A 27386-nucleotide genomic window follows, 5' to 3' on the forward strand; every position below is an offset into this window, starting at 1 on the left:
AACCCAGACATCCCTAAGAAGAATAAACCCAGACATCCCTAAGAAAAAACCCAGACATCCCTAAGAAAAAACCCAGACATCCCTAAGAAAACCCAGACATCCCTAAGAAAAAAACCCAGACATCCCTAAGAAAACCCAGACATCCCTAAGAAAAAACCCAGAACATCCCTAAGAAAAAAACCCAGACATCCCTAAGAAAAAACCCAGACATCCCTAATAAAACCCAGACATCCCTAAGAAAAAACCCAGACATCCCTAAGAAAAACCCTAAAAAAAACCCAGACAATCCCTAAAGAAAAAACCCAGACATCCCTAAGAAAACCCAGACATCCCTAAGAAAAAACCCAGACATCCCTAAGAAAAAAACCCAGACATCCCTAAGAAAAAAACCCAGACATCCCTAAGAAATCCAGCTTCGAGCCTGGCGTCTGTCGCATATGTATCCCACGCCGTTAATCACCAAAGAATGGACCGATTTTCAGTTCCATATAGCTGTGGTGCTTCTTTTGAGACCATCACCAAACCGACCAACTCCCACTATTGAGGAACTTCACGTGGCTTTCCATTCTGCCGGTCAGGCAATGAGTCTAGTGAAAATCATGCATCGAGAAGCTTCGGCAGTATTTGCCTGGCTTACCGTCCAGAGTCTCTTCATGTGTGGATTGACGTATATTAAGTATCTACGGACTTTGTACAATGGCAACGAAGCACGCTTGTGCAAGCCATTTGTGGAGATTATTCTAGAGGTTCAAGCGTGCACTTCCATGCTTGAAACGCTATCTGCTTTGGACACTGGCGATCACGAACAGATACGAAACGTTTTTGAACTTGTGTCTTCAAACGTGCTTCATGAGCTCTCAAACTCATGCAACGTCACAAGCCAATCCGACAAAAACTGTGAGTGTATTTGGGACCGTCTTGCAAAAACCCAGAACGACTCAATACCTAGACCTACAAATATCCAGGGCAGTCCGATCGAAGTTCAAAGAGAATCCAGCATTGACTTCATCACCAAACTACAGGAAAAAAACAGCATGTTAGTGGACGACGAGCACTTTTACCAGCACGATGTGGATGCAAATGCTACTACTGGATTTATACACTCTCGTAGGTATGGAGGAGGAATGACTAGCGACTCCCAGGGCGCCGTGGCCACCAGATCGTGGAAAAACCAGGAAGCTTCTTCTACTCAAATCACAGATAAGGAAGTTCCAAGAGACTTTTCCTACCTCGAAAGAGGATATCCATCCTACCCCAGTCCAGGCATTTTCACTACACCAATGCAAGACAGCCTTCTGACCGACATGCCCAACATTCCGGACGACACGAGTGCCGATTTGGAGAGATGGTTTCTATACCCGATTTAAGGGGTTTGATTCCGCTGTGGAGGTTCGGAGGGGTTCCGAGGATCGAAATTTTCCATGTCGGAGGCCCTCCGAAGATATGCGCACCATATCTACACCTTCGGAGATGCTCCGTGTGGGGCCGAGATCACGATGAAAGACAATATATAAGGCGGGATTGATCTTGATTTTTTTTTTTTCGACATCAACAAAATGACACAGAAAATCCACGGAATCATCGCTGCCGTTGTCACCCCCATGACTGCCGATGCTCAATCGGTCGATTTGGACAATATCAAGCCCCAGGTGGACCGTTTGGCTGAAGCTGGAATTCACGGAATTGTCACCACTGGCACCACTGGCGAATTTCCCTCTCTTTCGCTCGAGGAGCACAAAAGCGTCATCAAGGCGTACATCGATGCTGCAAAAGGCCGTTTTCCAGTTATCGCAGGACTTGGATTCAACAGCACCAAGTTGGCCATTGAGATGGCTCAATTTTCCGAATCGGCTGGAGCCGCTTCTTGCATGATAGTTCCACCTTTCTACGACCCTCTTCCCTTTAAAGCGCTTTACAAGTTCTACGAAGACGTCTGTGGCTCCATTTCGATTCCCGTGATGTACTACAACTTGCCAGGTGCAACAGGCGTACATCTTACCGCTGCCCAGCTCAGAGAATTGTCCAAGATTAAGGGCTTCGATTACATGAAAGACACCTCGGGCAACGCCAAGGAATTGGCCGACCTTTTGACCAATCCATCTGACGATCTTGAGCCTTTCAACGGATGGGACACTCTTACCTTTTTTGCTATGGCTCATGGCGCCAAAGCCAGTGTCTGGGGAGTGGCCTCTGTGGTTCCTAAAGAGTGTGTGGAGCTCTGGAACACCTTCACCAAGGAGAAGGACATTGAAAAGGCCAGAGAACAGTGGAAGTTCTTGTGGGAAGTTAGTGACTTTTTCGAGAGCGTGTGCTACCCTGCTGCCGTCAAGGCTGCTTTGGAAATTGTGGGCCATTCTGCTGGACCTGTGAGAGATCCTACCTTGCCATTGGAGAAGAAGGATCGCGAGAAGTTGGCCGAGATTCTCAAGAAGAGAAAGTATTAAACGAGGAAGAAGATGTTGGCAGAGATTATTGATGATCAAAGTGGGAACTCTTTGAAATTCATCGAGAGCAGCTCACCAAACGAGACAGCAGTATCGTCAAATATCATGTTTGTACTTTCTCTAGTAATGATTGCGAGAAGCAGATTGCAATGTAGACTTAAGCCTTCACATTTTTTACCGTTTAATTCTCTGGTTCACAGGTTGCAAATCCGCCATCTATCAAGAAGCTTAAGAAACGGACCTACAGAAGGGCATCAACTGAAAGCTTTGAATCGTTCTCAGCTTTGCTTCCCTTCTATGTCTATCATTTCTATGCAATTTAATATGCCCCTCAAAGCTTGGGTCCTTCAACTCTGTGGAGAGCTCCATCAGGGCCAAATCTGGCCAAATGCTCGGGCTTGATGTCCTCGATCTTGGTGCACCCCATAAGTGCCATGACCGTCCGGAACTCGTCGTGAAGAATATTGAGCGCAATGCTGACGCCCGCTTCTCCCTTGTAAGCAAGACCCCAGAGTGGAATTCTGCCAACCCAGCAGTGATCGGCACCTAGGGCCAAGGCTTTGAAAATATCGCTTCCTCTTCTGATGCCTCCGTCAATGTGAAGGGGAATTCTGCCCTTGACAGCCTCTACAATCTCAGGCAATGCATCCAAAGTGGCCATGGCGCCATCCAACTGTCTTCCTCCGTGGTTGGAAACGACAATTCCATCAGCACCAGCCTCCACAGCCAAAGCGGCGTCTTCTCCGGTGAGAATGCCTTTCAAATAAATCTGCAACTTGGTTTTGCTCTTTAGATAACGCACAAAGTCCCAGGTGAGCCCGGCCTCGAACTTGGTTCTTTTATCGTCACTGAGCATCTTGTGGGCATTCATCCAGGGGTACATGGGGAAGCCTAGGTGGCCGGGAAGCTCAAAGCTGTTTCTCAATTCGTTCAAACGTCTTCCGAGCCACGGGGTATCGACACTGACAAAAAGAGCTTTGTAGCCGCATCTTTCTGCTTCGTTGATAATATCCAAATTCGTCTGCTCGTCGCTCAAAACGCTGAGCTGCTGGGCATAGGCGTTTTTGCCGAAACCGCCCGCTTGTATCACTTTTTCCGACGGCGTGTTGGACCACGACGAAAGCACCATATTGACGTTTTTCTTAGCAGCAGCTCTGGCAGTACCCACCTCGGCATCTGAATGGGCCATTCCGTGACAAGCCGTAGGGGACAATCCCAAGGGAAAAGCCACCCGGGTGCCCAAACACTCTGTAGAAGTGTCGACGTGGTTCACATCCACCATCACCCTAGGACGAAGCCGGTATCTGTCGTAGGCTGTCTTGTTTTCAGCCAAGGTCCGGAGCTCCATGGAACCGCCGTTGTAGAAGTCCCTGGTCATGGGGTCGAGGTTTTCATTGGCTGCCTCCTCGAGATCGGCAATTGTGTGGACTCTGTTGTCGTAGGTCTGTGCTCTGTTCATGGCTGCAAAAATGAGGAAAAAAATAATGCGGGGCAGGTATCTTAAATATTCGGTGCCCCACCTACCGGTTTCCGAGCACATCTCGAGATATCGGCCATAATGGGGGTAAAAGTACAGGAATCGCTTGTTTCGGGCTGCCCCGGAAACGGCTATTTTTCGCCTACGGTTCAATTCCGAACAAAACAGCCCCTCTGGTGGCCTTCTAGCTCACCAGAGTCAGACGCCGCGTTGACGTGATTACCATGTCCGTGCATATCGGGTGGAATTTGAGTTTCAGGGAATTATCATATAGCCGCTACGCCGGCGCCACGCCTGCCTAGCGAAAGCTTGCCTGAACTTTGTCTTCAATTGGTGAGTTCCACAAAAAAATAGACGTTTTTTTAACCACAAAACCTCACAATCTCCTCGTATCGATCCGGAATTCTCATGCAATTCCCGATGCACGGTCGCATTTGCAGCCAGTAGATAACGCCGTGGGTGGAAAATGCAAAACTTGGAACATGCACGCGAGCTAGTCGGGCCTATATCTTACGAAGACCTGCCCCTCTGAAGCCCCCACCATGTCCGAGTTGGAGAAAAAACCCGAAAGTTCTGTCGTCGAAAGCATCCAGCTGGACTTGGTGGAGGACGAAAACGTCTTTGTGGTGAAAGACAAAGGTCCCAATTTTCGTGGTGTCGGATGGCTTGGAGCCGCTGCCTTGGTTGCAAAAACCCAGTTTGGGTACGGGGTTTTGGGACTTCCGGGCACTTTCCAGGTCTTGGGTTTTGTCCCGGGTCTTATTTCCTTGGTGGCTCTTTGTGCCTTGACAACATGGACAGGCTACATGGTGGGCCAGTTTCGACTTAGAAATCCTCAGGTTTACGGTGTGGGCGATGCGGCAGAATTGATGTTTGGGCCTGCTGGAAGAGAATTTATGGGTGGAGCGTTTTGGCTTTTTTACACCCTTTGCTACGGTGCTGCCGTGCTTACTTTGTCCATTGCATTCAATGCTATTACTGGGCATGCTACTTGCACCATGGTCTGGGTTGCTGTGGGTGCCGTTGTTGCTTTGGTGCTTGGAACAGCCACCAGAACTTTGAAGTACATGTCGTGGTTGGGCTTTGCAGCTTTGGCTTCGGTTTTTTTCAGTGTTTGGCCCGTCACTATAGCCGTTTTGGCCCAAAGCACGCCAGAAGCCGCTCCAAAGGGCGAACCAGTCGATAAACAGGTTTTTGCTGTGGCCACAGGCCGCACTTTTGCAGCCATTGCCAGTGCCATTGCTACCCAGCTTTCAGGGCTCTGTGGAACTGCGGCGTTTTTCACGATCCACTCGGAAATGAGAGACCAGCGTCAGTACAACAAATCGCTCTTTCTCGGCCAGGGTTTCGTTTCGCTCAATTACATTTTGGTCACTTGCATCATCTACGGCAGGGTGGGCAGGTACGTCACCTCTCCAGCTTTGGGATCGGCCGGACCGCTTTTGATGAAAATCTGCTATGGAATTGCGTTGCCAGGACTCTTCTTTTCGTGTTTCTTTCAGGCTCACATTGCAGGAAAGCACGCCTTGGTACGGCTTCTTCGTGATACCAGGCATCTCCAGACCAATACCAAAACCCACTGGTTCACGTGGACCACCATGATGGTGCTCGTTGTGATTATTGGTTTTGTGATTGCAAGCTCCATTCCGTTTTTCAACGACTTGTTGGCATTGATTGCCGCTCTATTGGGGAGTCTTTTCACCCTTATCATGCCAGCGCTACTAGGCATCTACATCATGAGTGGCTATTCCAAACTGGAGGGAGATGGCCTTTTAGCTTGGGTTGGTCACTACAGAAGAAACTGGAACTCCTCCCGCACAAACAGGATCCATTCTCTTGTGGCGCTTCTAGCCATAGCGTTTGGTGCATTTATTTTGGTGGCCGGTACGTATGGGGCTGTGTATTCCATTGTGGATGGATACAGAACTGGGAGGGTATCGAGGGCGTTTTCATGTGAGGACAACAGCAATTGAGGTTAGTGTGTTGGTGTAATATGGGCATAGAATACTTTGGCGGTAAGAGAAGCTGGAAATAGCGATGGCAGAACAGTCGGAGTTCCAAGTTTTCTACAGCTTAAACCTGAAAGCTCGCCAGTCGTCGAAGATTCGAACACCAGATATTACAAATCAGTGAACTCAACTACATCGTCTGCCAAGGGTAGATTAACAAAGAGTTGCAATGGATATTTGGCCGAAAAGACCGGGCCACCTTTGGCATTTGAAAGAACGACGTACTACCAAATTCCTAATAGAGTTCCCGAGCGCTCGAAAGTTCTCCTGATGTTCACGGTTTTCAGAATGAGTAAGTTTGGCACATTGAATCTCCACCTACCATTTTCACATCCAAGCTCATCGTGTCTCATAATCTTGGTTCAGCTAGAATATGCCTCTCATCGAGTAGGAAAATCCACTACAATAACATATCACTATACATATTTCATTCTCCAACTTCCACCACTTCCAGCTCCTCTTTATTTCTTTTACAGTGGAGGACCCCACTGGAAATACATAATAGCGGGCAAAATATCACAATGGAAAGTTCCTCACAAAGGCGGCACCTTGAAAAAGAAACTCACCCACCAAATCCATCTTGCATTACTGGACGCTTTTTCTGCAGAAACCTTTCTTCACCAATAGCCTTTCCCCAGGAAACCTTATCGTAAATACGCAGCACGAGAAAACAGAATCAGAAATCAGAATCAGAAATCAGAATCAGAAATCAGAAACTGAAAATCAGCAATGCAAAAAGAAACATCCGGGGTCGCATGCCCAAGCCCCAATTAGGCGACCAAGACACGAAGGCTTACTTTTTGCACCAGCCTCGTCTTTTCGGCTTAGTATTTCCCAATAGGGTATTCGGGTGCCGGAGAAGCCGGGTTCCGGAGGGGCGGGAATCTCCGAAAGTCCGAGAAATCTACATGCTGATAATGCCGGCTTGATCTGGCGTGTACAAAACCCCAGATAGCAGCAGGTACCCAATTGAAGGACGCTTATTAGGCTGCAAAAACTGTAGTAATTCCGCAGCACCCCACCACCGCAGGTGAGGCTATCTATATGCAGGCAGGGTCAAAACGCCGCTCCCAGCCTGATTCGATTAGTGTGTTTCGAAGTGTGAATTTGGAGAATATAATGGCACTGCTGTAATCAGTAAAACCCACTAGAAATCAAAATTACCATCAAAGACTTCTACTTGGTTTCTGTGTAGGGGCTGCCGAGGTGTTTGTCCTGCACACACCTCCCTCTTTGCTGCATGCCTGCATCCACGCAGGTCTAACGAACATCGCCGTTTCAACCTGTATCAACGTGATGCGTTTTTGCCTTGGCTCAGGTCTATGCAGCATTTTTCAAAATTTTCGAAATGGCCTGCTCCCGTCAGTCGCTCTTCTTATCGGACAGACGATGTGCTAAAGTCGCCTGACTGAAATAATCCTTCAAATCTCCCAAATCCCGCCTTCACATCCGCTCTCATGTCTGACATCGACAAAAAAAGAGAATCCAACTCGCTATCACCCCAGGAAAGCAATATCGGGGAGCTTGAGCCTGAGGATGACCAAAACGTCTTTAAGATCACAGACGACGGTCCAGACTTCCGTGGCCTCACCTGCTTTGGTGCTGCCCTGTTGGTGGTGAAAACCCAGTTTGGTCTCGGCATTCTAGGTCTTCCACATACTTTCCATGTTTTGGGAGTTGTTCCCGGTCTCATTGTGTTGATAACGCTTTGCATCTTGACAACCTGGAGTGGCATTGTCGTGGGCCATTTCCGTCTTCGTCATCCTCATACTTACAGTATTGGCGATGCTGCTGAGATCATGTTTGGTCCTGCTGGAAGAGAAGTCATGGGTGCTGCTTTCTGGTTGTTCTACACCTTGGCCTACGGTGCCACTGTTTTGACCGTTTCCATCGCGTTCAACGCCATCACCGAACACGCTACTTGCACAACAGTGTGGACGGCTGTGGGTGCCATTATTTCGCTTATTTTGGGTGTGGCCACCAGAACCCTCAAAACCATGTCCTGGTTGAGTCTTGCAGCCATTATTTCCTTGTTTATCTCCGTGTGGATCGTCGCCATCGCCTGTCTTGCCCAGTCGACCCCTGCAGCTGCTCCAGCTGGTGAGCCACTTGATAAAGGTATTTCTGCTGTGGCTACAGGTCATTCGTATGCTGCAATTGCCAGTGCCGTGGCTACTCAGCTTGCTGGACTCAGTGGAACCGCCTCTTTCTTCACGATCCACGCGGAAATGAAGGACCAGACCCAGTACAACAAGGCCTTGATCTTGGGCCAGGGTTTCGTCACATTCAACTACATCGTCATTACTTGCATGATCTACCTCAAGGTGGGCAACTACGTCACCTCGCCTGCTTTGGGCTCGGCCGGCACGCTTATCAAAAAGATCTGTTACGGTATCTCCTTGCCTGGTCTTATTGTGTCGTGCTTCTTTTTGGCCCACTTGGCTGGAAAATACTGCTTGGTTCGTCTCCTCAGAGGCACCAGACACCTCCAGGCCAACACCTTCGTTCACTGGCTGACGTGGATTTCCATGATGTCCTTGTCGATCATTTTCGGTTTCATCATTGCCAGCGCCATTCCCTTTTTTGGTGATTTGGTGGCCCTCATTGCCGCTTTGTTCGGTACCACCTTCACCCTTATTGTTCCCGGCTTCATTGCCATCTACAACATGGGCAGCTACGTCAAAAAGGAAGGCGACCACTTGCTCACATGGTTGCCGTTGTGCAACAGGGCATGGAAAAAGAGCCGCAGCAACATCATCAACGCCTCGTTGGCGTGGTTTTGCATCGTTTTCGGTACCTACATCTTGGTTACCGGTACATACGGTGCTGTTCAGTCCATTGTCGATGGATACAACAACGGCACGGTTTCGCTGGCCTTCTCGTGTGAGGATAACAGCGGCTAGACATAGAATGATTTATGATTACGAAAAAAAAGAACTGTTTTGTAGCTACACACTGATTTGAGCCACAGAGACGGTGTCCTTGTTGATGCTGGAGACTTCTTTGTTCTGTTGACCTCTGAAGTGCTCTGATGGAACGAAGCTCTTGGATCTCCACGCATACGGAATCTCCTCGTACAACTCGTCCACCAGCTCCAACGAAAGACCCTTGGTTTCGTAGATGAGGGTCCACGCAAAAATGAAACAAAGAACGTTGCAGCCACCCCAAATGAAAAAAACACTGGTTCCCAAATTACCCTTATCTTTGTCCACCATGTACGGCGTAGCATAGGCAATGGCCCAGTTCCAGAGCCAGTTCGATGCCATACAGAGAGCTACCGATTTAGCTCTGGTTCTCAATGGGTACAATTCTCCAATAACCACCCAGGCACAAGGTCCCCAGGTTGCTGCAAAAAATGCAATAAAAATACACGAAAACGCAACAAGCACTTTTTTGGACGAGTCTGACGAAGTTGCAACCCCCACAATGGCCACTATAAGCTGGGAAGTGGACATACCAGCAGCACCTCCAAGAAGGATGTTTCTTCTGCCTGCAATTTCCATAAGGAGGATTCCCGGAACGGTGGCTCCGACATTGACGATATTCGTGGCCAAAGTGGTCACGAAACCGTCCACACCAGCAGCGTTGAAAAAGTTTGTTCCGAAGTAAAAAATGAAATTCACGCCAGTCAACTGCTGGAACGCCTGGACCAACACACCCGTAACCAAACGCTTACGTTGGTGGTTTTTGCCGGAAATCACCTGGCTCCATGAAGATTTGCCAAATTCTTGCTCAAAAAGGTAGGCGGCCTTGATATCGTTGTACTCTTCAAGAAGATCCTCATCGTCGATGGGAAGCTTTCTGAGACGGGAAAGCGAGTTCAATGCCTTCTCCTCTTTCTCCTTGGACACATAGAATCTGGGTGTTTCGGGCATAAAAAACATGCTGATACCCAAAATCAAGCCCCAGAGAATCTGGATAGCAAGCGGGATTCTGTAGCATCCAGAGTTGTCAAGTTTGTGAGTAGCCTGGTTGAAAACGGCAGCCAAAAAGATCCCCACAGTGACTGCCAACTGGTAGCACGATACAATGGCACCTCTGATCCATTTTGGGGCAGCTTCAGACTGGTAGAGTGGAACTGTGGAGGAAATAAGACCCACTCCAGCACCAGCTATGGCTCTTCCAGCACAAAGAAGGGGAATGTCTGTAGAAGCTGTTTGAAGTACTGCTCCCAAGTTGAAAACAATCAAGGAGGACAAAATCAAGCACCATCTCCGGCCCAATGTGACACTGATCAACGGCGTACAGAGTGATCCAAAAAAGGTTCCCACAGACAAAATAGACACAATCAAGGACGTTTCAGAAGAAGTGAACTCCTCACCGTTTCCTGGAAAGGTCCTTTTAACGTACTCCATGGCCATGATGCCGTTAATGGTTCCTGTGTCGTAACCATAGAGCACACCACCAAAAGCTGCCACGACTCCAACCACTATACCCATGGTGGTGGAACCTGCTTTTTTTTCTCCCACATCGATGAACCGTTTAATGAATTTGTTGTCCTCGAGGCCCATGTTGAAGGAGTGAAGACGAGAAAAGGACTAAGGAAATTCTGTGGCTTTTATATGAAATGGAATCTTCAAAAGGGGCGGCTCTTCGAAACTACCCCCGCCATGGAATTCTTGTGGATGAGTTTTTTTGCAGCCAAACTTATGTGCGGTGTGCATATAGACGCAGATGATTGCCAAATACGAAGGGATCGGGCGCTGTGTGCAGTATTGGGAGAGCCCGGCGGGCGGGATACCCCTTTGAGCGACCTGATTCAACGCGGTGGGGTCCATTACGTTACTCTGCTTCCTTTACGGAGCAGAGCCTATCAATAATTAAGAATTATTCAGGCGGGACTGCTTAATGCGGGGTAGAGCAGAATAGGTAATTGCTTTCTGGGGTCAATTTGCTCAAGCGTGGCAGGATATACCGAGGGCCAATGCGGTCAACATACATGCAAAAAAATCTTCCTTCAATTTACGATCTTTTGCTCTCTTTTTTATCAATTACGGAACACTACTCTCTAGTGTACAGAACAGACTTCTCTTTAAGACCAGTCCTGGGCTTGATACCCACTAGTTTCTTGAGAGTGTCCAAGATAACGTCCTTGTCATCGTTGAAAATGACTCTGCTCTTTCCACGGTCAGCAGCAGTAACGCCGCTTTCAGGATCAATGGCAGCATCGTCCAAGTTCTGATCATCCGTCAATCTGTTGTCTCTCAACAAAAGAATAAACGCAAGCATTGGCACACAAAGACAGAGACCAACAATACACATTTTCTTCTGCACATCGGCGTAAGCCAAACTGATGGCTCTTCTCGGGTCTGTGCCCCAAGCGTGGACCTTAATGAACTCATGACGCTTTTCGTACGCAAGCTGGGCCAAATCAGTGTCTACACCCAAATCCGCCATTTTTCCTCTGCTCTGTCCGTACATATCCTGGGTCCAGATGGCACCAGAGATACTTGAAGAAATTGCCGAACCGATCTGGTAAAAAGAAGCGAAAAGCGCAGTAACAGTGGCCATGTACTCGTGGTTGGTGCATGTTTGAACAGAAACGGAGGTGACTCTGAGAATGAATAGCTGAGAGAAACCAACAAGACACATACCAATGGCAATACCGTCACGGAAGTACTTGGCTCTGTAGCCGTCGTTGGATCCTCTGAAGTGGACAAAAACACCCATGGCAATGAACAAGACGAAGTTACCAAAGACAATAAACGCCTTGGTTCTTCTCACTCTCGACAAGACAAAATCGAGAATGGGCATGGTGAGACCTTCAACGAAATAGTTCAAGGTGACGGTTCTTTGAGCAATATTAACGGCAGCATTCATTCCCACAACCAAAACCGCTGGAAATTTCTTGTAGATGCTGCGGCGCCGAGCTCGATGATACTGTTTTGTTGGCGGTTATGGAGGTTTTTAACTAATCAGCAGGGAGAAGGAAGTGGAGGGTTTTAGGATGCTCGGGTGCATCCATAGCAGGTATACGACTAACACTTAAATGTACCTGGAACCTTGAATTTTCTGTTGTATCACCTAGTGTCCTTCATCAAATCAGGAAACTAGCTCTAGCGAGGAACCTCTATGTTTGATACCTGACACGCTTGTTGTTAAGCGTGTATCCATAGTTCCTAACGTGTTCCTAACAAGGGGTGTGTCAGGGTCTGAGGGAAGGTAGTTGCAACTTGGATATGGGCAGTGAGGAAGAGCGGGTATTTTCACTAGACATGAAGGTCTTTGTAAAAGAAGATCTACTTGAGAAGAGATATATGTAAGTTGAGTGAATTCGCTTTTTCTGTTTGAAGTTTTGCAGTACAATTCATATATTGGTGTTACAAGGTGAAGGTGATATTATGGTGTTTGCCCATGAAACGTGATATTCCTCTTTGAAAATGAAATGCACTTTTGCCATTTATCAAGGCAAGGTTGCCCATATCACAAGAATTCGTATTCTCTCATGACCTAAAGTACTCAAGACTCAGTTAGGCTAAACCACCACAAGTTACGAAATCAGAGCGATCTGCCTGCAAACCCAGATGAATCCCATCAAATTGCTGAAATTGAGGATTAGAAGCATTTTGATCTCGTTCTCATCGTTCTACACCTATGCTTCATGCTGCGTTATCTTTCGCAGCCATTGTACCACCAACCACCTTACCGTCTTTCGATATTATAAGAAAATAAACCGTCTTGTTAGATTTCACTATCGAAAACCGACTAAAAAAAAAATCCCTTTTCAAGTTCCTTTTCAAATTCTTTTGACTCACTTGTCCTCCTTATAGATTCATCTGGTGAGATGGTTTCACTGGTGAGACACACCAAGGGCACCACAAATCTCCTCAAAACCACCACCTAACCCAAATTTGTCCAAACACCAAAAAACCAATTCCAATCAAAAAAACAAAAATCAATTCCCTCCCCTACCTCCTCCACCCACTATATCCCCCACACTATCACCACATGCGTGCACGGTTCAAATCACATATAGCGTTCGCAGCTCATCGAGACCCATCACCATGTTGTACTTGATCGGCCTAGGCCTCTCCCACGAGACCGACATCACCGTGCGTGGTCTTGAAACAGTCAAGAAATGTGAAAGAGTGTATCTTGAAGCGTACACCTCCATTCTCATGGCGGCTGACTTGGAGTCGCTTGAAAAGTTCTACGGTAAGGAAGTCATTCTTGCCGATAGAGAATTGGTGGAGTCTGGCGCTGACCAGATTCTTAAGGATGCTGATAAAGTGGACGTTGCATTTTTGGTGGTTGGCGATGTTTTCGGTGCCACTACTCATACAGACTTGGTCATCAGAGCCAATGAGCTCAATATCCCATTTGAAAGCATCCACAATGCTTCAGTGATGAACGCCGTGGGCGCCTGTGGCTTGCAATTGTACCAGTTTGGCCAGACCGTGTCGTTGGTGTTTTTCACCGAAACCTGGAAACCAGACTCGTTCTACCTGAAGATCATGGAGAACAGAAAAATCGGTCTCCACACCCTCTTGCTTTTGGACATCAAGGTCAAGGAGCAGAGTATAGAAAACATGGCCAGAGGAAGGTTGATTTACGAGCCTCCTCGTTACATGGATATCCAGACTGCTGCCCAGCAGCTTTTGGAAATCGAAGAACTCAGAGGTGAGAAGGCCTACACTCCAGAAACGCCGTGTGTGGCTGTTTCCCGTCTTGGGTCGCCCACACAGAAGTTCAAGGCTGCTACATTGAAGGAATTGGCTGAGTACGATGCCGGTGAGCCTTTGCATTCGTTGGTTATGTTGGGAAGACAAGTGCACGACTTGGAGTTGGAGTACTTGTACCAGTTTGTCGACGACAAGGAGAAGTTCAAGGCGTTTGTGGAGGCAGACCAGGAGCATTTCAAGCCTCCTCCATATGTTCCTCCTGAGGAGGACCTCAGCGATTAGCTGCCACCCCCCTGTCCATAGCGGTATTAATATAAATAGTGAAGCACATTACTGGTTCTTCTTCTCGGCAGTGGACTCAAGATCGTCCCAGATGTTGTTTGTGATGTCCCACGCCATCCAGTCGTACCAGCCAAAGAAGGCAGGGAAAAACGTCACCAAATGCCACAACGAATGGGCATCGACCAAGTCGAAGAAGACCGGTGGGAAGTCAAAGATCTCAAGCAGCATACCCACAATCACAATGAAGCAGAGCAAAAGCGGATAGAGCGAGTAGAGCTTCGGCGATTTGGAGTAGAAACTGCCCAAGATGATGCGATTGGAACGAATGTACTGAAGGTGGTCCAAACGGATCACGTCGTCCTCCTTCTCGAGATTGTAGTACTTTGTGTAGATCTCGAAACACGTCAAGCCCCAGAAGATGTTCTGCAACACCCCAAACGTGATGTTCGCTTGCATGTTGTATGTGTACAGCCAGTCGGTTTCAAGACGGTAGATGTGGGCAGCGTAGGCGCCAGCGCATAGCAAGATAAATAGATATTTGAGGAGGAATCTTTGTGGGAGGTAGAGGCGGAAATAGCGGGAGGTAATACCGTAGAATCCGGTCAAGACGGTCAATCCAGCAAGGTAGTAGTCGAGCTTCTCGGTGAAGAGCACGTCACGAATGTGGAAGATTGTCAGAGCTAGCCACGCCGCCATGGCCACGAACGCAGCAAAACGGGCATTGTTGAATGGCACTCGAAGAAACGAGGACTGGTGCTTTGGAAGCTTTTGGAGGGTATCCTTCATGAATTTGTACCCGAGGTAGTGGGGGACAAAGTTCAACAAGGAAAACAACGCCAGCACCACCTCCTGAACGCCAAAAATCCTCCAGAATGGCCACTTGCCGTGGAATTGGTACACCTCTTCATCGTTTCTGATCCTCTCTTTGGTCACAATCTGTTGACACTGGTAGTCGCAATTGGAGGGGCAATCCCAGCCCAATATCTGCATTGCAAGGTTGATTTTCCCCAGCGTGAACCGCCACAGCGGCTCGTACCGTCTGTATTCTCCAGACGCTTTGAGTGCTTCTTCAAACTGATTCTGAAGAAGGAAGTATGGATTCAGGTAACACGACAACTGTTCACACTGAAATCTGCAGTCGCTGAATTCGTCCAAGTTGTCACCTGGAGAAGCCCAGACGGCAGCTGCAGCCATTAGCAGAAGCACAGTCAGAGAAAGCATGGTATGTGTTTTAGGTGTAGTTGATTTTTCGCGAACATGGTTATGTATTGCAATGCGGGAACGTGTGGGACGATTTAGGGAATTGCATGGGAGCGAGGAGCCTGAAGATTTTCTAAAAGATGAAAATTTAGTTTTAGCTGTTTTATTTGACTTTTGGTGAATTTGGTCGATCAACTGGACCTGGAATTTCCAGGACATCGGTGATTCATGCAGTGGTGGCTGCAAGGTAGGGTGAAAAATTAGGCTCTTGATCTATCCGAGCTCGTTTAGGAGGTTGCTTCGATGAGAGAAGTTTAAAGCGAGCTTGTGAGTGTTTAAAATTTTTGATGAAGCTCGCCGAAAATGTTATGGTGTTGTGGTAGATTGGCTGAGAAAGCAATAGTGATGACAACAATGCTAGGGCTTAAATTATACGAAGTGGCAAGTCTGCTTTTCTTCTTCTTTCGGAAATTTTGATCTTGGATATCGTAAAGAATGCTTTCGACCGCAGATGAAGAGTCGACCCACATATGTGGGCTGAGGGGATGCTTCAGCCTATCAAGATCGATTTTTTGATTTTACGTAAACGCTGAGTATTTGGTATATGAGCCTATTGACTATTCATAAACTTAAAGGAAGCACAATATGCTTCGATATGGCTTGACCAGAAATATGCTGAATCTATGGAAGGCTGCAGTACATTTTAACCACGGCCCCATCAAGAAAACCGTCTATTGTGAAATTTGGATATTGTACTAATTCAGAAAATATTCAAAAGTCTCCCGAGCTCATCTCTCGCTTTTGACTTTTCGTTGCTGGAGTACAACTCGCAATTTGCAGCCAATATATAAGCCATTAAAGGAACTCCATTTACGACACCAGAAGCTCAATTTCCTTTTTCTTCAGAGTATTCACCATTTATTCACTTGACTCTCAAAAAGTCTTAAATTCTTATATCGCCACCATTGACCTCGCCTCCATAACGTATGACCTCTTAATCTAGATGCCCTCCCTACACACTGTAAATGCCAATCAACGCCAATTAATGCATGTCACTGGGTAAGCCTCAAGCTAAATTCCCAAAATGGAATCTGCAGCTAATCCTTAATTATATAAGCCCTATATCACACTTTCAGCAATCGTCCGATAACCCATATCGGTCTCGGAGTCAATGTAGCTTATCGGATTCCGTCCGACTCTAACGGCAAGTCCCCGCGATGCTCCACTCTTTTTCCTGTATACAGCCGCCCTTATCGCTAGATGCCTTTTTGGTTCTCCTCAGCCCTATATAAACGGCCGTTTCCCCAGATTTTGCTTTGTACAACTTTTTGAGATGCCTCCCACGCAAACAGAAGTATTGAGCGACCCAGCCTCCAAAGAATACGTTTTGGGCGAGCGCGGCTCCCACAACATCGCCAAGGGTTTGCCACATCCTTACCCAGTTCCACAGTTCAAAACCAAGGAGGATGAGAGAGCATGGGCTAAACAGCACATGGCTGCTGCTTTCAGAGTTTTTGCCAGAAAGGGATTCACTGAAGGCACGGCCGGCCACATTTCCTTGAGGGACCCTGTTGACCCCAACACGTTCTGGTTGAACCCTTTGGCCAAGCACTTTGCCTTGATCAAGGCCTCTGACTTGGTCCACATCGACGAGGAGGGCAATGTTTTGCCCGACGGCCCTCAGCATGCTGTGAACGCCGCTGGCTTTGCAATTCACGCCGCTGTTCACAAGTACAGACCAGATGTTCATGCAGCGTGCCATACTCACTCTGTGTACGGAAAGTCATACAGTGCCTTGGGCAGGCCCTTGGACATGATCAACCAGGACGTGTGTATGTTTTACAAGAGCCACGGTGTCTACACGGATTTTGGCGGTGTGGCGCTCGAAGAGCAAGAAGGAAAAGACATCGCAGACGCCTTGGGCGACGGAAAAGGCATCATTTTGCAGAACCACGGCCTCCTCACGGTGGGCCAGACAGTTGACGAAGCAGCCTACTTGTTCTGTCTCTTGGAGCGGAGCTGCCAGTGCCAGCTTTTGGCCGAAGCCGCCTTGAGACCAGGGGAGAAGTTGAAGATCATCGGCGACAAGGTCGCTGCGTACACGGAGCACATGACAGCAGACCCAGAGACGCTCTACACAGAGTTCCAGCCGGACTTTGAAATGGAGCTCAAGTACGACCGCGACTTCATGGATTGAGGGTAATGTATTGGGCGAACTTATAGGAAATGGAGAAATACAAATCACGTCATCAAGACGCTTTGCACCGTCAAGGCGCTTTTGCTGCCACGGACCTATGCCGAGATGATGTTGCTCGAGCTGGTGTACTTGGCCTGGGCAATGGAGATGGTTTGGTCGGTGAGGTCGTAGTAGACGTAGGCGCTTCTCAAGAAGACGTCTCCAAAGATATGAGGGCTTTCTGCGGTCTCCTGGGAACCAATAGCACACTGAGGCTCGCTGTCAGAACCGACGTTGATGACAAGGTCGCTGTATGGAACGGAAATGGAGTTCTTGCCGAGATTGAAAGTGATGCTCTTGTCGGAAGGCTGGTTACAGTCGACGATGTAGACACCCTGGTCCAAACCGGAAGAACCAAGGGCACTGGCCACACTCTCAAGAAGCTCAGAAGGCCACAAGTTCCAGGAAGTACCGGAATCCAAAACGAAATCCTGGCCCAACTGAACGGTTTTTCCTCCCACAGAGGCAGACTCGGCCGTCAAGCCCAAGTAGCTGCTGTCGGCAACGGCGTACTTCTGCAATTCGCCTTCGTACTTGTCCGTGTCGATACCGCCAAAAATGACAGTACCCTTACCATCCTGTTCAGATCCCAAAAACAATGAATACGAAGCCTTAGGAGTTACACCGGCCTTCAGCAACGCCCAAGGCAAGTTGTCGTACTGCGACAGGCCCGACTCCTGGTTCTTGTCGGCAATTCCCAAAATTCCAGTGCTGTCTGCATTGGCGTTGTCCACCACAGCAAACTGGAAGTTCAGCACAAGCGTCAGGCCCAGGCTAAAAGAGAAATCGTCTTTGTGGTAGGAGCCCAGGGCACCAGAGCCGTCCAAGTAGCTGATGCTGAAATCCTCGCCAGTTGAGGAATCGTCTGAGGACTGGCTGGGGTCGAAAGTTCCACCTTGAGCATCGGAAACGCCTGGACCGAAAACCCAGAGATCCGAGGATCCAGTGTCAAGAAGCACCGTCACCTTGTCCTGCTGCCAGCCCAAGTAGACGTCCAAAAGGTACGAGATGTCTCTGTCGTTGGAGATGGCGACCGGGGTGGCTCTCTTTCCAAACTTGGACTTGGCGCTGTTGAAGTAGCGTTCAGGGTGGTACAAGGTGGAGTTCTTGCTGGTGTCCTTGACGATGTCAAAGTCGAGCTTCAAGGGTGTAGGGCCCCTTTTGGCGATGTCTTCGTGGGTGCCGTCCTGGTGAGGAATGGCCAAGCCAGAAACAAGAGACGTTGCGAGGGTGAAGGTGGTCAAGAAGGAAAGCATGAGAGGATGATGGAGATTTTGCAAAAGTCGGATCTGTCGTCCCGTTTAAGTACCCAACTGGGGCTCCACACGATCGTACGGCAGCAGCCACATCTTGTTTGCAGCCGAACGGCCCACGAGCAAGCCTCAAACCTTCGATCCAACGGGCCGAAAGGGGTCTTTGCGTTTAGGGGAACTGCGTCTGTGCGTCGTCGCCAGGCAATTCCAGCCGGGCTCACTGATCCCGTTTCTTGCATCTCAATTGAATCGTTCAGTTGTGAAAATGTTCAAAAGTGCATTCGTCAAGCCCATTCGCTTAGCCCGTCTCACCTCGCTTGTTGATCTAAACCGTTGCCAAGACAAGGGCGCATGCTTGACAGCTTCGTGCGTCAGGCATATCGAGGCGTACCTCATTTTCCTCATGCTATACGGACGCACCAGGGTCGTGCAATCACAGCGATAAGATTTGCGCTCTACGAACGGCTCCAGATAAGACTACGCCGTAAGCCTCGTTAACGCCACATCCGTGGGCCCCGGTGGCCGCAAAAAAACCGCAACCATGAATCGACAAACGGTGGATTGGTGAATGCTACTGGTGGATGCTACTGGTGGATGCTACTGGTGGATGCAAGTTTACACGAGTAGCCACACCGGCCACATTTGACAACTACAGTCCGGCCACTACTTCACGGTCGAAACTACAGTATCCCAATCAATTACGTATCATTACTTTCTTACTTTCTTCCAAAAATCCGCTTGACCGAGTCAAGAATAATGTCCTTGTCGTCGGTGAAGGTCACCTTGGACTTGGCCCGCTCGGCGGCTCTGGAAGTGTCCTTACCTTCGTCAAGCAAGGCCTCGTCGTCCAAGTTCTGCGAATCGACTAATCTGTGGTCTCTCAACAAAAGCACCCACACAAGCATGGGCACACAGAGACAAAGACCCGTGATGGAAAGCTTTTTCTGGACCTCAGCGTACGCCATGCTGACGGCTCTTCTGGGATCGGTTCCCCAGGTGTACTCCTTGATGAATTTGTAAGGCGATTGATAGGCAGGTTTGGCCAACGAGGTGTCCACACCCAATGCCGCCATGTGGTTGTAGATGGTTTCGTACATGTCCTGGGTCCAGATGGCGCCCGAAATAGCACTTCCAATGGCGGCACCAATCTGGTAGAAAGCTGCAAAAAGTGCCGTGACCGTAGCCATGTACTCGTGGTTCGTACAAGCCTGAACAGACACAGAGACGACTCTGTTGAAGAAGACCGAGGCAAAACCCATGATACACATACTGATGGCCACACCGTCACGGAAGTATTTGGCTCTGTAGCCGTCGTTGGATCCTCTGAAGTGGACAAAAAGGCCCATGGCAATGAACATGACACAGTTACCGAAAATCACGAACATCTTTGTTCTCCTGACTCTGGACAAGACGTATCCGAGAATTGGCATTGCGATACCCTCAACGAAACTGTTCAACTGGCCTGTACGAGTGGCAACGGTTTCTGAAGCGTTCATACCGACAAACAACACAGGGTATGAGTATCCATTGGGCATACTTGTGATCAAGGTGCTGAACACACCCACCAAGAAACCGGCCCAAACACCTCTGTTTTTCATCACTCTGAAAGGAAGCATGGGGTTCTTGGTGATTTTGATTTCCCAAACCACGAAAAGAGGAATGGCGCAGAAGCCGATCACCAAAGGCACGATTGTGGAAGCTCTCCGCCATTTCTCGCCATTTCCACTGAGCGATGTGCCGCCTGCCAACGTCAACGGAACAAGGATAAGTCCGAAAATCACGGCAATCAAAAGGCATCCAATGAAATCAACTCTCCAGAAGATGTCGTACAAGGCTTCCACAGTGCGGACACCAGAGTACTTAATGTGGCCCCAGGCCCTGCCACTGAAGGTTGTGCTGGCCTTGATCTCGTCATCGTATCTCTTTGCGTCGGCATGCTTGGCGTTGAAATCCTCTCTCTGCTCACTCTTGATTTGCTTCCATGCATCAGTTTTGGACGCTTTGAACAGCAAGCCGAGCAAAAACAACATGTAGGGCAAACACACAAGGGGCGTGGTGAAGGCCCACATGGCAATACCGAATTTCCAGTCGTGGTTCTTCAAAAGCGAGTCCACGACTTCACCACTGGACCAGGTGGTGATGATGGACGTCATACTGAGCACACCGATAGCAGCGAGTCTCCATTTCAAAGAGGAGGCATCCGACAAGTTGATCTGCCACAAAATACGCATACCAGCGACGCCAAAGCCGTACAAGACCACGCCTGCTGCGTACTTCTGCACATCTGTGGCCTGAGACTGGATGATGATACCCACGATTCTGAAAACGATGGCCACGATGAACAACTCGAATCTGCCAAAAGTGTCAGACATTCTAGCATAGAAAGGCAACGAAGCGGCAGCCACCACGCCTCTGATGATACCGATAGTCGACATAAGCGAGTGCTGAGCGTAAGAGTCAGTGGCATAACTGGTGAACACTCTGACTGCGTTACTCTCCATCAGGGCAATGTACATGCCGATGAAGATGCTGAAAAAGAAAAGACCCTTGAGCCACCAGGTGTCCAACTGGCTCATGACGAGCTCTGAACGGCGAACACCAAAAGACTTTTCAGCAAGACTAGACTGCTCACTGTGAGTAGACTCATTAGTCGAAGCTCTCTTCAAGTCGTGGGAGTCCAGGTGGAACCGGGTGTCCTGCAACGCCTCCTTGTTGAGGTTTTCGTTTTGGGCCATGATGAGGAATCAGGAAGCGAGTGGATGTCCATTTATACCTAGCGAAGACCCTTGGGATCATTTTGTCACAATAAGAGATGCCTGTGTCCTGCGCAGATGATGCAGCAGCTGCAGCCTCCAACCGTGTTTTTCACCTGGCGGTTGACAAAATACAAAGGGTGATGCAAAAAATGCGAATAGCGGAAAGCTCAAAACGCTTCTTGACTCACTCTCCATTTTATTTTTGTCATTTTGGCTGGCTCGGGCGCCTCGGTGGAGCCTTATCTGATGCGATCAGTGGAGGCTTCTAGGCTAGAGGCTGCGCGCCAAGAACCGATTGATGCACAATGGACATGGCCCACCAATGAACGTTAAAAGGCGGTTTCAGTTCTGCACTCGAAGATGCCGTCAACTTTTCGATCTTGATTCTTCAGTGGGACCCTACGCATGCCACGTAGGGGTCCACCCTAGGAATATGGGTAGCACCGAAACCGTCTTGACGAGAAGAAGACGGTGGAACAGTCGTTTCGTAAAACTTCCTCTGTTTTTGATGCAAAATCCCAGCTTAACTCAAACTCTCGACGGAGAAACGGAGTGGTCGGGGATGATGCAAGGCCGGACTCCTGTGCTTCCCAATGGCATATTGATCAACCTCGTCTGGCCAATGACAGCACTACGGGCACTCCCTGTCGGCTTTAGAGGTATCATTGACACATTGACAGGTGTCAAGCGGATTGCCCAATGTGGGGGGTGGTCATGGCGGTGTTTCCGTGGATGGAGTTCCAGAGTGGGGGATCTCGGCCGATTGCGGTTTACCTCTATTGAAAAGAACTCAAAACGAGTCTGGACGGGTTTCTGCCAGTTTCTGGGCCGGACTGTGATGCTGTTTTCTTGGGCGTTCGGGCGACTCGCTTGAGGTGCAAGGCTGCAATGGGGGCTTGGACCTTCGCCGTTTTACGACCGTTTACGAGGGGTTTGTAGTTGATAATTATCGTTTAGAGGCTTTACTTTGTAGTAGAAGATCTTCCCAGTTTGGGCAAATCTGTCATGGTAAGAAGAGGTGCCTCGGCTGCAAGATGCCAAGATCCCGATGCAAGAGGAGCTTTTTGATCGGACGCCAAGCCAAGCATTCTCGTCCCGGAGCAGTGGTAGGTCTTTGCCGGTGTTTGGGCTATAGTGGGATTGTAGGGGGTCAGGAAGTTGGTAGGTTGGTGTTGGTTTTGCATCACGCCGATATACGGTCCAGGTATGGTTATGAGGCGATGCGTGGTTTTAAGGCGGGTTTTTTTTTTTTTTTTTTTTTTACGGCAATTAGCGGGATTCGATTATTGGCTAGCCGTCATTTGTCAATGGGCATGACAGCCATTTTGATGGAATGGAAAGGCCTTGACCAGCTGGAGGTGCTGTATAAGACATTCGCAGCCACGGCGCTATCATTCTGCTATGTACGGCTGAATCGCCCACGAGAAGGGAGTTTTTCGCGAAACAAGAGATGGAGTTTTTGAAATGGAAAGTAGCTTGAGCTCTTTCATTCTGCAACTTTCGAGTTTGAGAATACAGGCCGCCCAATATTACTGTCACTGGGGCATTGGCATAGAGTGTTGTTGTTATATGCAGTCCTATGACCATGAGGAAGCGAAGAAGCTAGTTGGAGCCCCATAACAGCAGTTTCAGGGAGTTTTGGGGCAGCAAATTGGAAGAATTTTGCTCAGAGGGATTCAAAGTATGGGAATCTGGGCTCTTCTTGTTTATTTCAATTTTTGACATGACGTTTTCAATTCTCACTAATTGGGTACCTTTGACACATGATTACAAAACGCAAACTGTCAGCCAAAATTCTGAAGTAACATGAACTTGAAACCTAATGGAAAATGCATTTCCTAATGATAAATGCATTTGTAGGATTTATTGATAGAACAACGTTGCATGAAGGGGTGGCAACTAGATCTATACCTCTATGGTGGCCATTCGCAAGAATATTCTTATCTTTTTTTTTTTAAAAAAACTGTAGCTTTGAACGTTCTACTACCAAAGGAACAGAAATCTTCTCGAAAGAGGTCTCAAAAGATCATCAAATTCAATTTTGATATATTAACGGCACAAAACGGATATTAATTTGTCATACCGGCGATTACTTCCCTCTATACGAAATACTTAAGTCAAGTGCACCGAAGAAAAAAATGTACACAGCCGTACCAGACCAAATACGTCAACCTCACCCCAACAACCCTAAATCCTAACGCCAGAAAACGTCTGAAATCCAAATGTGCCATGTTCCGGTAACCGAGTATCTTGAACCTAATTTAATGGCTTTATTTTGCAATTTGTAAAGCCATATCTAATAACCTCCGAAAATCGTACCTCTACATCATTGCACATCCAGTTACACCACCCGAATAGTTAAGACACACCTTCATCCAAAGCATTCCCCTGAAAATCCCACAAAGAGCCCCGCTGTGCAATCAGTTCGCCCTGGTATCTGGTAACTTGAGAGAAGGTTTTTACTATATAATTTCGGTTCATAGCTTTTAAAGCTGAGGAGTAGGTGAGTGAGATACCGATCCCGAAGCGACCTTCAATCAACGTCTTCAGCAAAAACAAAAAAAAAAAGTACATTATCAGATGCAATCATGCGTCTGGACCCCAAGCCGATGATCTTCCTTCGAACAATGCTGCATTGAAAACGCTGAAGATCGCCATTTCTGCAACAAATTCTCCACAAGGCGGCACAAAAAAGCCAAATTTCCGAAAAGCAGCAACTCATGTGGCGAAGGTGCCCCTGACATAAGCGATAACCAGCCGCTGCACATCCACAGTACAGGCACCACAGTTCATAGAACCAAGACTTCTCGACAGCCACAAATGGATCTCACTAGTTGAGTCTACAAATTATTGAAAATTAATGTATTGAAGCTAAATTAAATTCAAGAACGGGAAAGTCTCCGTGCCACGCTGCAGGCGGCTAAGAGTGAACCGCTTAGATCAACAAAGCAGCAACACCGGCGAAGCCAGCGACACCGGCAGCAACACCCAAGTTGCCAGCAGCACCCTCGTAAGAGGAGACAACGGCAGACTCAGCAGCAGAAGTGGACTCAGCAGCAGCGGTGGTCTCCTCAGCAGCCTCGGAGGTCTCGACAGCAGAGGTCTCAGCAGCCTCAGAGGACTCGACAGCCTTAGCCTCAGAGGTGGCCTCAGCCTCGGTCTCAGCAGAGGAGTAACCAGTGGACCAGATGGTCTTGGTGTAGGTGTTGGTACCCTTGGTACCGGTGATGACCTTGTAGGTGATGAAACCACCGGCTGGGGTGGAGAGGTCCTCAGGGTCGGTGATGGTCTCGACGTAGGTGGCACCGTCGTTGGTGACAGTGACGTATCTCAAGGCAGAGACAGAGGAGGCGGCCATGGAAGCAAGGAGGACGGTGGAGAACTGCATTATTGAACGAGTGTGTGTGATGAGGAAAAAGACAAAACTGAGGGGGAGGACCCACTTATATATTGTTGACGCAAGGCCCCAGGGCCGTGCATCGGCTTGAGCGATGAAATAGATAAATCCTCAGATTGGCTGCCCATGTGTGAGGAAGGGTAACCCAGCGATCCGGCGTCGGAACGCATCCGAGCGTCTTCCGCTGCAGAACGGCTTGCTGCCGGGGTTTTGTGCATCGCGCCGCTGGACCCTGGAGGGACCTGAAAAGCACCCAAAAGCGATTCCCAAGGCCACTTTTCCACCCTCCACGCTCTCAATCCCTCTCTTTTTGTCTCCCCGTCTTGGTCTTTCAAAAGCTGTCAAAATCTCGGAAGCGCGGGCCGGGTCCCGAGACGTGCCAAGCTTTTTCAGAGCGCCTCACCAAAGCCCACCATACATGCAGCTAGTCCGTCTGAAATGGGCCCTTTTGGGGAACGCAATTGCCCTTTCGTCTACATAATAAAAGTTGGCACCTCGTAACGAGATCCACACTTTTCCACTTTCTTGGCACCCGTGCTCGGCTCACATTCTGACAGCTTGCTTGAGCCGTTCCGCATGGCACATTGTTGCAATTTTCACACTGTCACTTCCAACAAATATCTACTGCTTTGGCCTCACCTCGGGATAATGCCGCTTTACTCACTATACACTGAAACTCTCTGCGGCAAACTCTACATTGTTGTGGTGGCACCACACCCCACAGTCAGCCAATAGCGTTTCTGGACCGCATGCAACTACAATGCTGCTTTCCTCTTCGGTACCTTCATGGAACTCTCCGAGGAGGCTTGCTACATTCGGGCGTCCCATCTGGAACTCCACAGCAACTCCGTTATCGGCCACACTTGCTTTGGCGTCTTCGGCTTCGAGCATTGGCTCCTGGAGGTCCTCCATTTGGTAGTACTGCGTTTCGGAGGGTTGTTTTCTGAAACGTTGGATGGCGGCTTTGATCCGGGAAATTAGCGTTTGCCTTTTGACAGGCTCGCTACTTCCCGTGACATGTATATCAATCTTGGCGTCTCTGTAGTCTGGGGTGAGCTCCAAGGAGTCGGATTCGGGGTCTTCGTGGTACCCAAAGATTCCGGCCTCTTGCAAAACAAACAAATCCTCTTTTCTTCTGACAACGATGCAAAAACGCACGTTTGGCGTTTTGACGAGCTCCTCGTCTCCCTTTCGGTTGCGCTGGTGGAAGTACTTGAACAACGGTATACCGAATGCAAGCCCCGAGCCTCCACAGACAATGGTGATGTTGTCGTTTAAATTTCTGGAGAAAAAGAAATCGTCAAACGCCGGGAAGGGCAGCGAAACGGTGTAGCAAAAGTACCGTTGAGACGCCAAATGCTGTGCAAAGCGGGTGCTCTTTTTGATCACCAAATCCACATACTCCTCGTGGTCCAACGATGCAATTGTGTACGGATGGGTTGCAAAAAGCCACGATTTGGGATTCAACAAAGAAGGGCTGATTCTGATATGCGAGCCGGGCAGAAAGTACGTAAGCATTGAACCGTCCTGTTCCTTTTTGAATTTCATGGAAGCCTTCATCACCTTCTCACGAGGGATTCTGACCATAAGCAAATTGCTATCAGGCACAGACGTTGTGTAGTAGCTGTTGGTTTCGTCAATCTTGTCCCTGATGTTATAGCTGAGGTATATCTTCGCTGCGGTGTGGTGAACAAGTTGGCTTCGGGCATGCTATGGAGGTACATGAGAGGAAGCGTTGCCCAAGCGGTGATGATATGCAAAGCATAAAAGAGCTTGTAACAACGCTCTCTGATGCCCTTGATGCCGAGTATGAGGACGATAAATAGGAGGAAGAAGTTGACGACTCCGGGGAACATCAACTTATCAAAGGATTTGTGGAGCTCATTTTTGTGGATCCAGAAGCCGAAAAAGCCAAGCGAATGGAGCGAAATGGAGGCTATCAGGATTCTGGAGATCCACTTGTGCAATGGTATCAAATGCATGTACAAGACATTGGGCAATGGATTGGGTTTCAAGGAGAGGAAGATGATAAGCGGGTACAACGAGAGCCCAAGACGTCCTGCCCTTTTCAACATGCCCAAGCCGATCTTGAAGTGGATGTAATCTGGGGTTTCCTTGATGCCCAGGTACCATGGAATGAACAAAAGGAGAGCCATGAACACCAGCCACACCACGACCAGGAGCCACAAGGGGAAGTAGACCACCTTCCTGAGAACTTTTGTCAAGTAGCCATCAGTCTTATTGGCCTTTGGCAGAAGCCTAACCTTGAGACATGCCAGTACACCTATCGTAACCACATTCGCACACGATAAGGCAAACACCATAACGCCATACTTCTTGTTGATATTGGCCCAAGGGGATTCTGCTCCGTCGCCGTCCCAGCGCTTATCTAAAAAACCGCTATCGGCCGCCTCGAGCCTGGTAAGCTCCTCCACAGCTCTTTGGACGTTCATGAATGGTTGCAAAACGAGCAATGCGGGTTCCAGCAAATTATAGCGTTTTATCGATGCCCATCACCTTTTGTGACCCCGCTGCCCAATTACAGAAGCTCCATTATGCCTTGGCCTAGTCCTTTATGGTGCCACGGTCCGAGGGTGTCTGATGGATCAGATAGAGCCGGGACTTTGGGCGTCTTAGCCCACATGAGAGAGTGCAGCTGCATGTCGACGCATGCGGGCCAAAAAAAAGCCAGGAAAAAATTTGCACCTGT

The 27386-nt window shown here is 48.6% G+C and overlaps 13 protein-coding genes across 13 annotated transcripts; 6 read left to right on the forward strand and 7 right to left on the reverse strand. All coding sequences in view use genetic code 12, as the record gives it.

Annotated features, from left to right (window-relative positions):
• Positions 1 to 764: 764 nt before the first annotated feature.
• Positions 765 to 1367, forward strand: CXQ87_000001 (uncharacterized protein; the record flags this gene model as incomplete). The annotated part of the gene is made up of 1 exon (XM_025478588.1): positions 765 to 1367. One exon carries the CDS (start codon positions 765 to 767, stop codon positions 1365 to 1367), a length of 603 nt encoding a protein of 200 aa, XP_025338061.1.
• Positions 1368 to 1556: 189 nt separating this feature from the next.
• On the forward strand, positions 1557 to 2444 carry CXQ87_000002 (dihydrodipicolinate synthase family protein; the record flags this gene model as incomplete). The annotated part of the gene is made up of 1 exon (XM_025478589.1): positions 1557 to 2444. The coding sequence occupies one exon, from the start codon at positions 1557 to 1559 to the stop codon at positions 2442 to 2444; it is 888 nt and encodes a 295-aa protein (XP_025338062.1).
• Positions 2445 to 2775: 331 nt separating this feature from the next.
• Positions 2776 to 3903, reverse strand: CXQ87_000003 (alpha-hydroxy acid oxidase; the record flags this gene model as incomplete). The annotated part of the gene is made up of 1 exon (XM_025478590.1): positions 2776 to 3903. The coding sequence occupies one exon, from the start codon at positions 3901 to 3903 to the stop codon at positions 2776 to 2778; it is 1128 nt and encodes a 375-aa protein (XP_025338063.1).
• A 560-nt stretch (positions 3904 to 4463) lies between these two features.
• CXQ87_000004 (uncharacterized protein) lies at positions 4464 to 5894 on the forward strand (the record flags this gene model as incomplete). Its single annotated transcript, XM_025478591.1, has 1 exon — positions 4464 to 5894. The coding sequence occupies one exon, from the start codon at positions 4464 to 4466 to the stop codon at positions 5892 to 5894; it is 1431 nt and encodes a 476-aa protein (XP_025338064.1).
• Positions 5895 to 7387: 1493 nt separating this feature from the next.
• Positions 7388 to 8833, forward strand: CXQ87_000005 (uncharacterized protein; the record flags this gene model as incomplete). The annotated part of the gene is made up of 1 exon (XM_025478592.1): positions 7388 to 8833. One exon carries the CDS (start codon positions 7388 to 7390, stop codon positions 8831 to 8833), a length of 1446 nt encoding a protein of 481 aa, XP_025338065.1.
• Positions 8834 to 8878: 45 nt separating this feature from the next.
• CXQ87_000006 (sugar porter family MFS transporter) lies at positions 8879 to 10441 on the reverse strand (the record flags this gene model as incomplete). Its single annotated transcript, XM_025478593.1, has 1 exon — positions 8879 to 10441. The coding sequence occupies one exon, from the start codon at positions 10439 to 10441 to the stop codon at positions 8879 to 8881; it is 1563 nt and encodes a 520-aa protein (XP_025338066.1).
• Positions 10442 to 10931: 490 nt separating this feature from the next.
• CXQ87_000007 (uncharacterized protein) lies at positions 10932 to 11750 on the reverse strand (the record flags this gene model as incomplete). Its single annotated transcript, XM_025478594.1, has 1 exon — positions 10932 to 11750. The coding sequence occupies one exon, from the start codon at positions 11748 to 11750 to the stop codon at positions 10932 to 10934; it is 819 nt and encodes a 272-aa protein (XP_025338067.1).
• Positions 11751 to 12934: 1184 nt separating this feature from the next.
• Positions 12935 to 13834, forward strand: CXQ87_000008 (diphthine methyl ester synthase; the record flags this gene model as incomplete). Its single annotated transcript, XM_025478595.1, has 1 exon — positions 12935 to 13834. The coding sequence occupies one exon, from the start codon at positions 12935 to 12937 to the stop codon at positions 13832 to 13834; it is 900 nt and encodes a 299-aa protein (XP_025338068.1).
• Positions 13835 to 13882: 48 nt separating this feature from the next.
• Positions 13883 to 15055, reverse strand: CXQ87_000009 (uncharacterized protein; the record flags this gene model as incomplete). The annotated part of the gene is made up of 1 exon (XM_025478596.1): positions 13883 to 15055. One exon carries the CDS (start codon positions 15053 to 15055, stop codon positions 13883 to 13885), a length of 1173 nt encoding a protein of 390 aa, XP_025338069.1.
• Positions 15056 to 16367: 1312 nt separating this feature from the next.
• Positions 16368 to 17231, forward strand: CXQ87_000010 (uncharacterized protein; the record flags this gene model as incomplete). The annotated part of the gene is made up of 1 exon (XM_025478597.1): positions 16368 to 17231. The coding sequence occupies one exon, from the start codon at positions 16368 to 16370 to the stop codon at positions 17229 to 17231; it is 864 nt and encodes a 287-aa protein (XP_025338070.1).
• Positions 17232 to 17326: 95 nt separating this feature from the next.
• On the reverse strand, positions 17327 to 18526 carry CXQ87_000011 (pepsin-like aspartic protease; the record flags this gene model as incomplete). Its single annotated transcript, XM_025478598.1, has 1 exon — positions 17327 to 18526. One exon carries the CDS (start codon positions 18524 to 18526, stop codon positions 17327 to 17329), a length of 1200 nt encoding a protein of 399 aa, XP_025338071.1.
• Positions 18527 to 19239: 713 nt separating this feature from the next.
• Positions 19240 to 21258, reverse strand: CXQ87_000012 (uncharacterized protein; the record flags this gene model as incomplete). The annotated part of the gene is made up of 1 exon (XM_025478599.1): positions 19240 to 21258. The coding sequence occupies one exon, from the start codon at positions 21256 to 21258 to the stop codon at positions 19240 to 19242; it is 2019 nt and encodes a 672-aa protein (XP_025338072.1).
• A 2956-nt stretch (positions 21259 to 24214) lies between these two features.
• On the reverse strand, positions 24215 to 27129 carry CXQ87_000013 (ferric reductase family protein; the record flags this gene model as incomplete). The annotated part of the gene is made up of 3 exons (XM_025478600.1): positions 24215 to 24661; positions 25490 to 26324; positions 26369 to 27129. 3 exons carry the CDS (start codon positions 27127 to 27129, stop codon positions 24215 to 24217), a joined length of 2043 nt encoding a protein of 680 aa, XP_025338073.1.
• Positions 27130 to 27386: the final 257 nt, after the last annotated feature.

The sequence above is a fragment of the Candidozyma duobushaemuli genome (genome assembly GCF_002926085.2).
Source record: "Candidozyma duobushaemuli strain B09383 chromosome Unknown A_B09383, whole genome shotgun sequence".
Lineage (NCBI taxonomy): Eukaryota > Fungi > Ascomycota > Pichiomycetes > Serinales > Metschnikowiaceae > Candidozyma > Candidozyma duobushaemuli.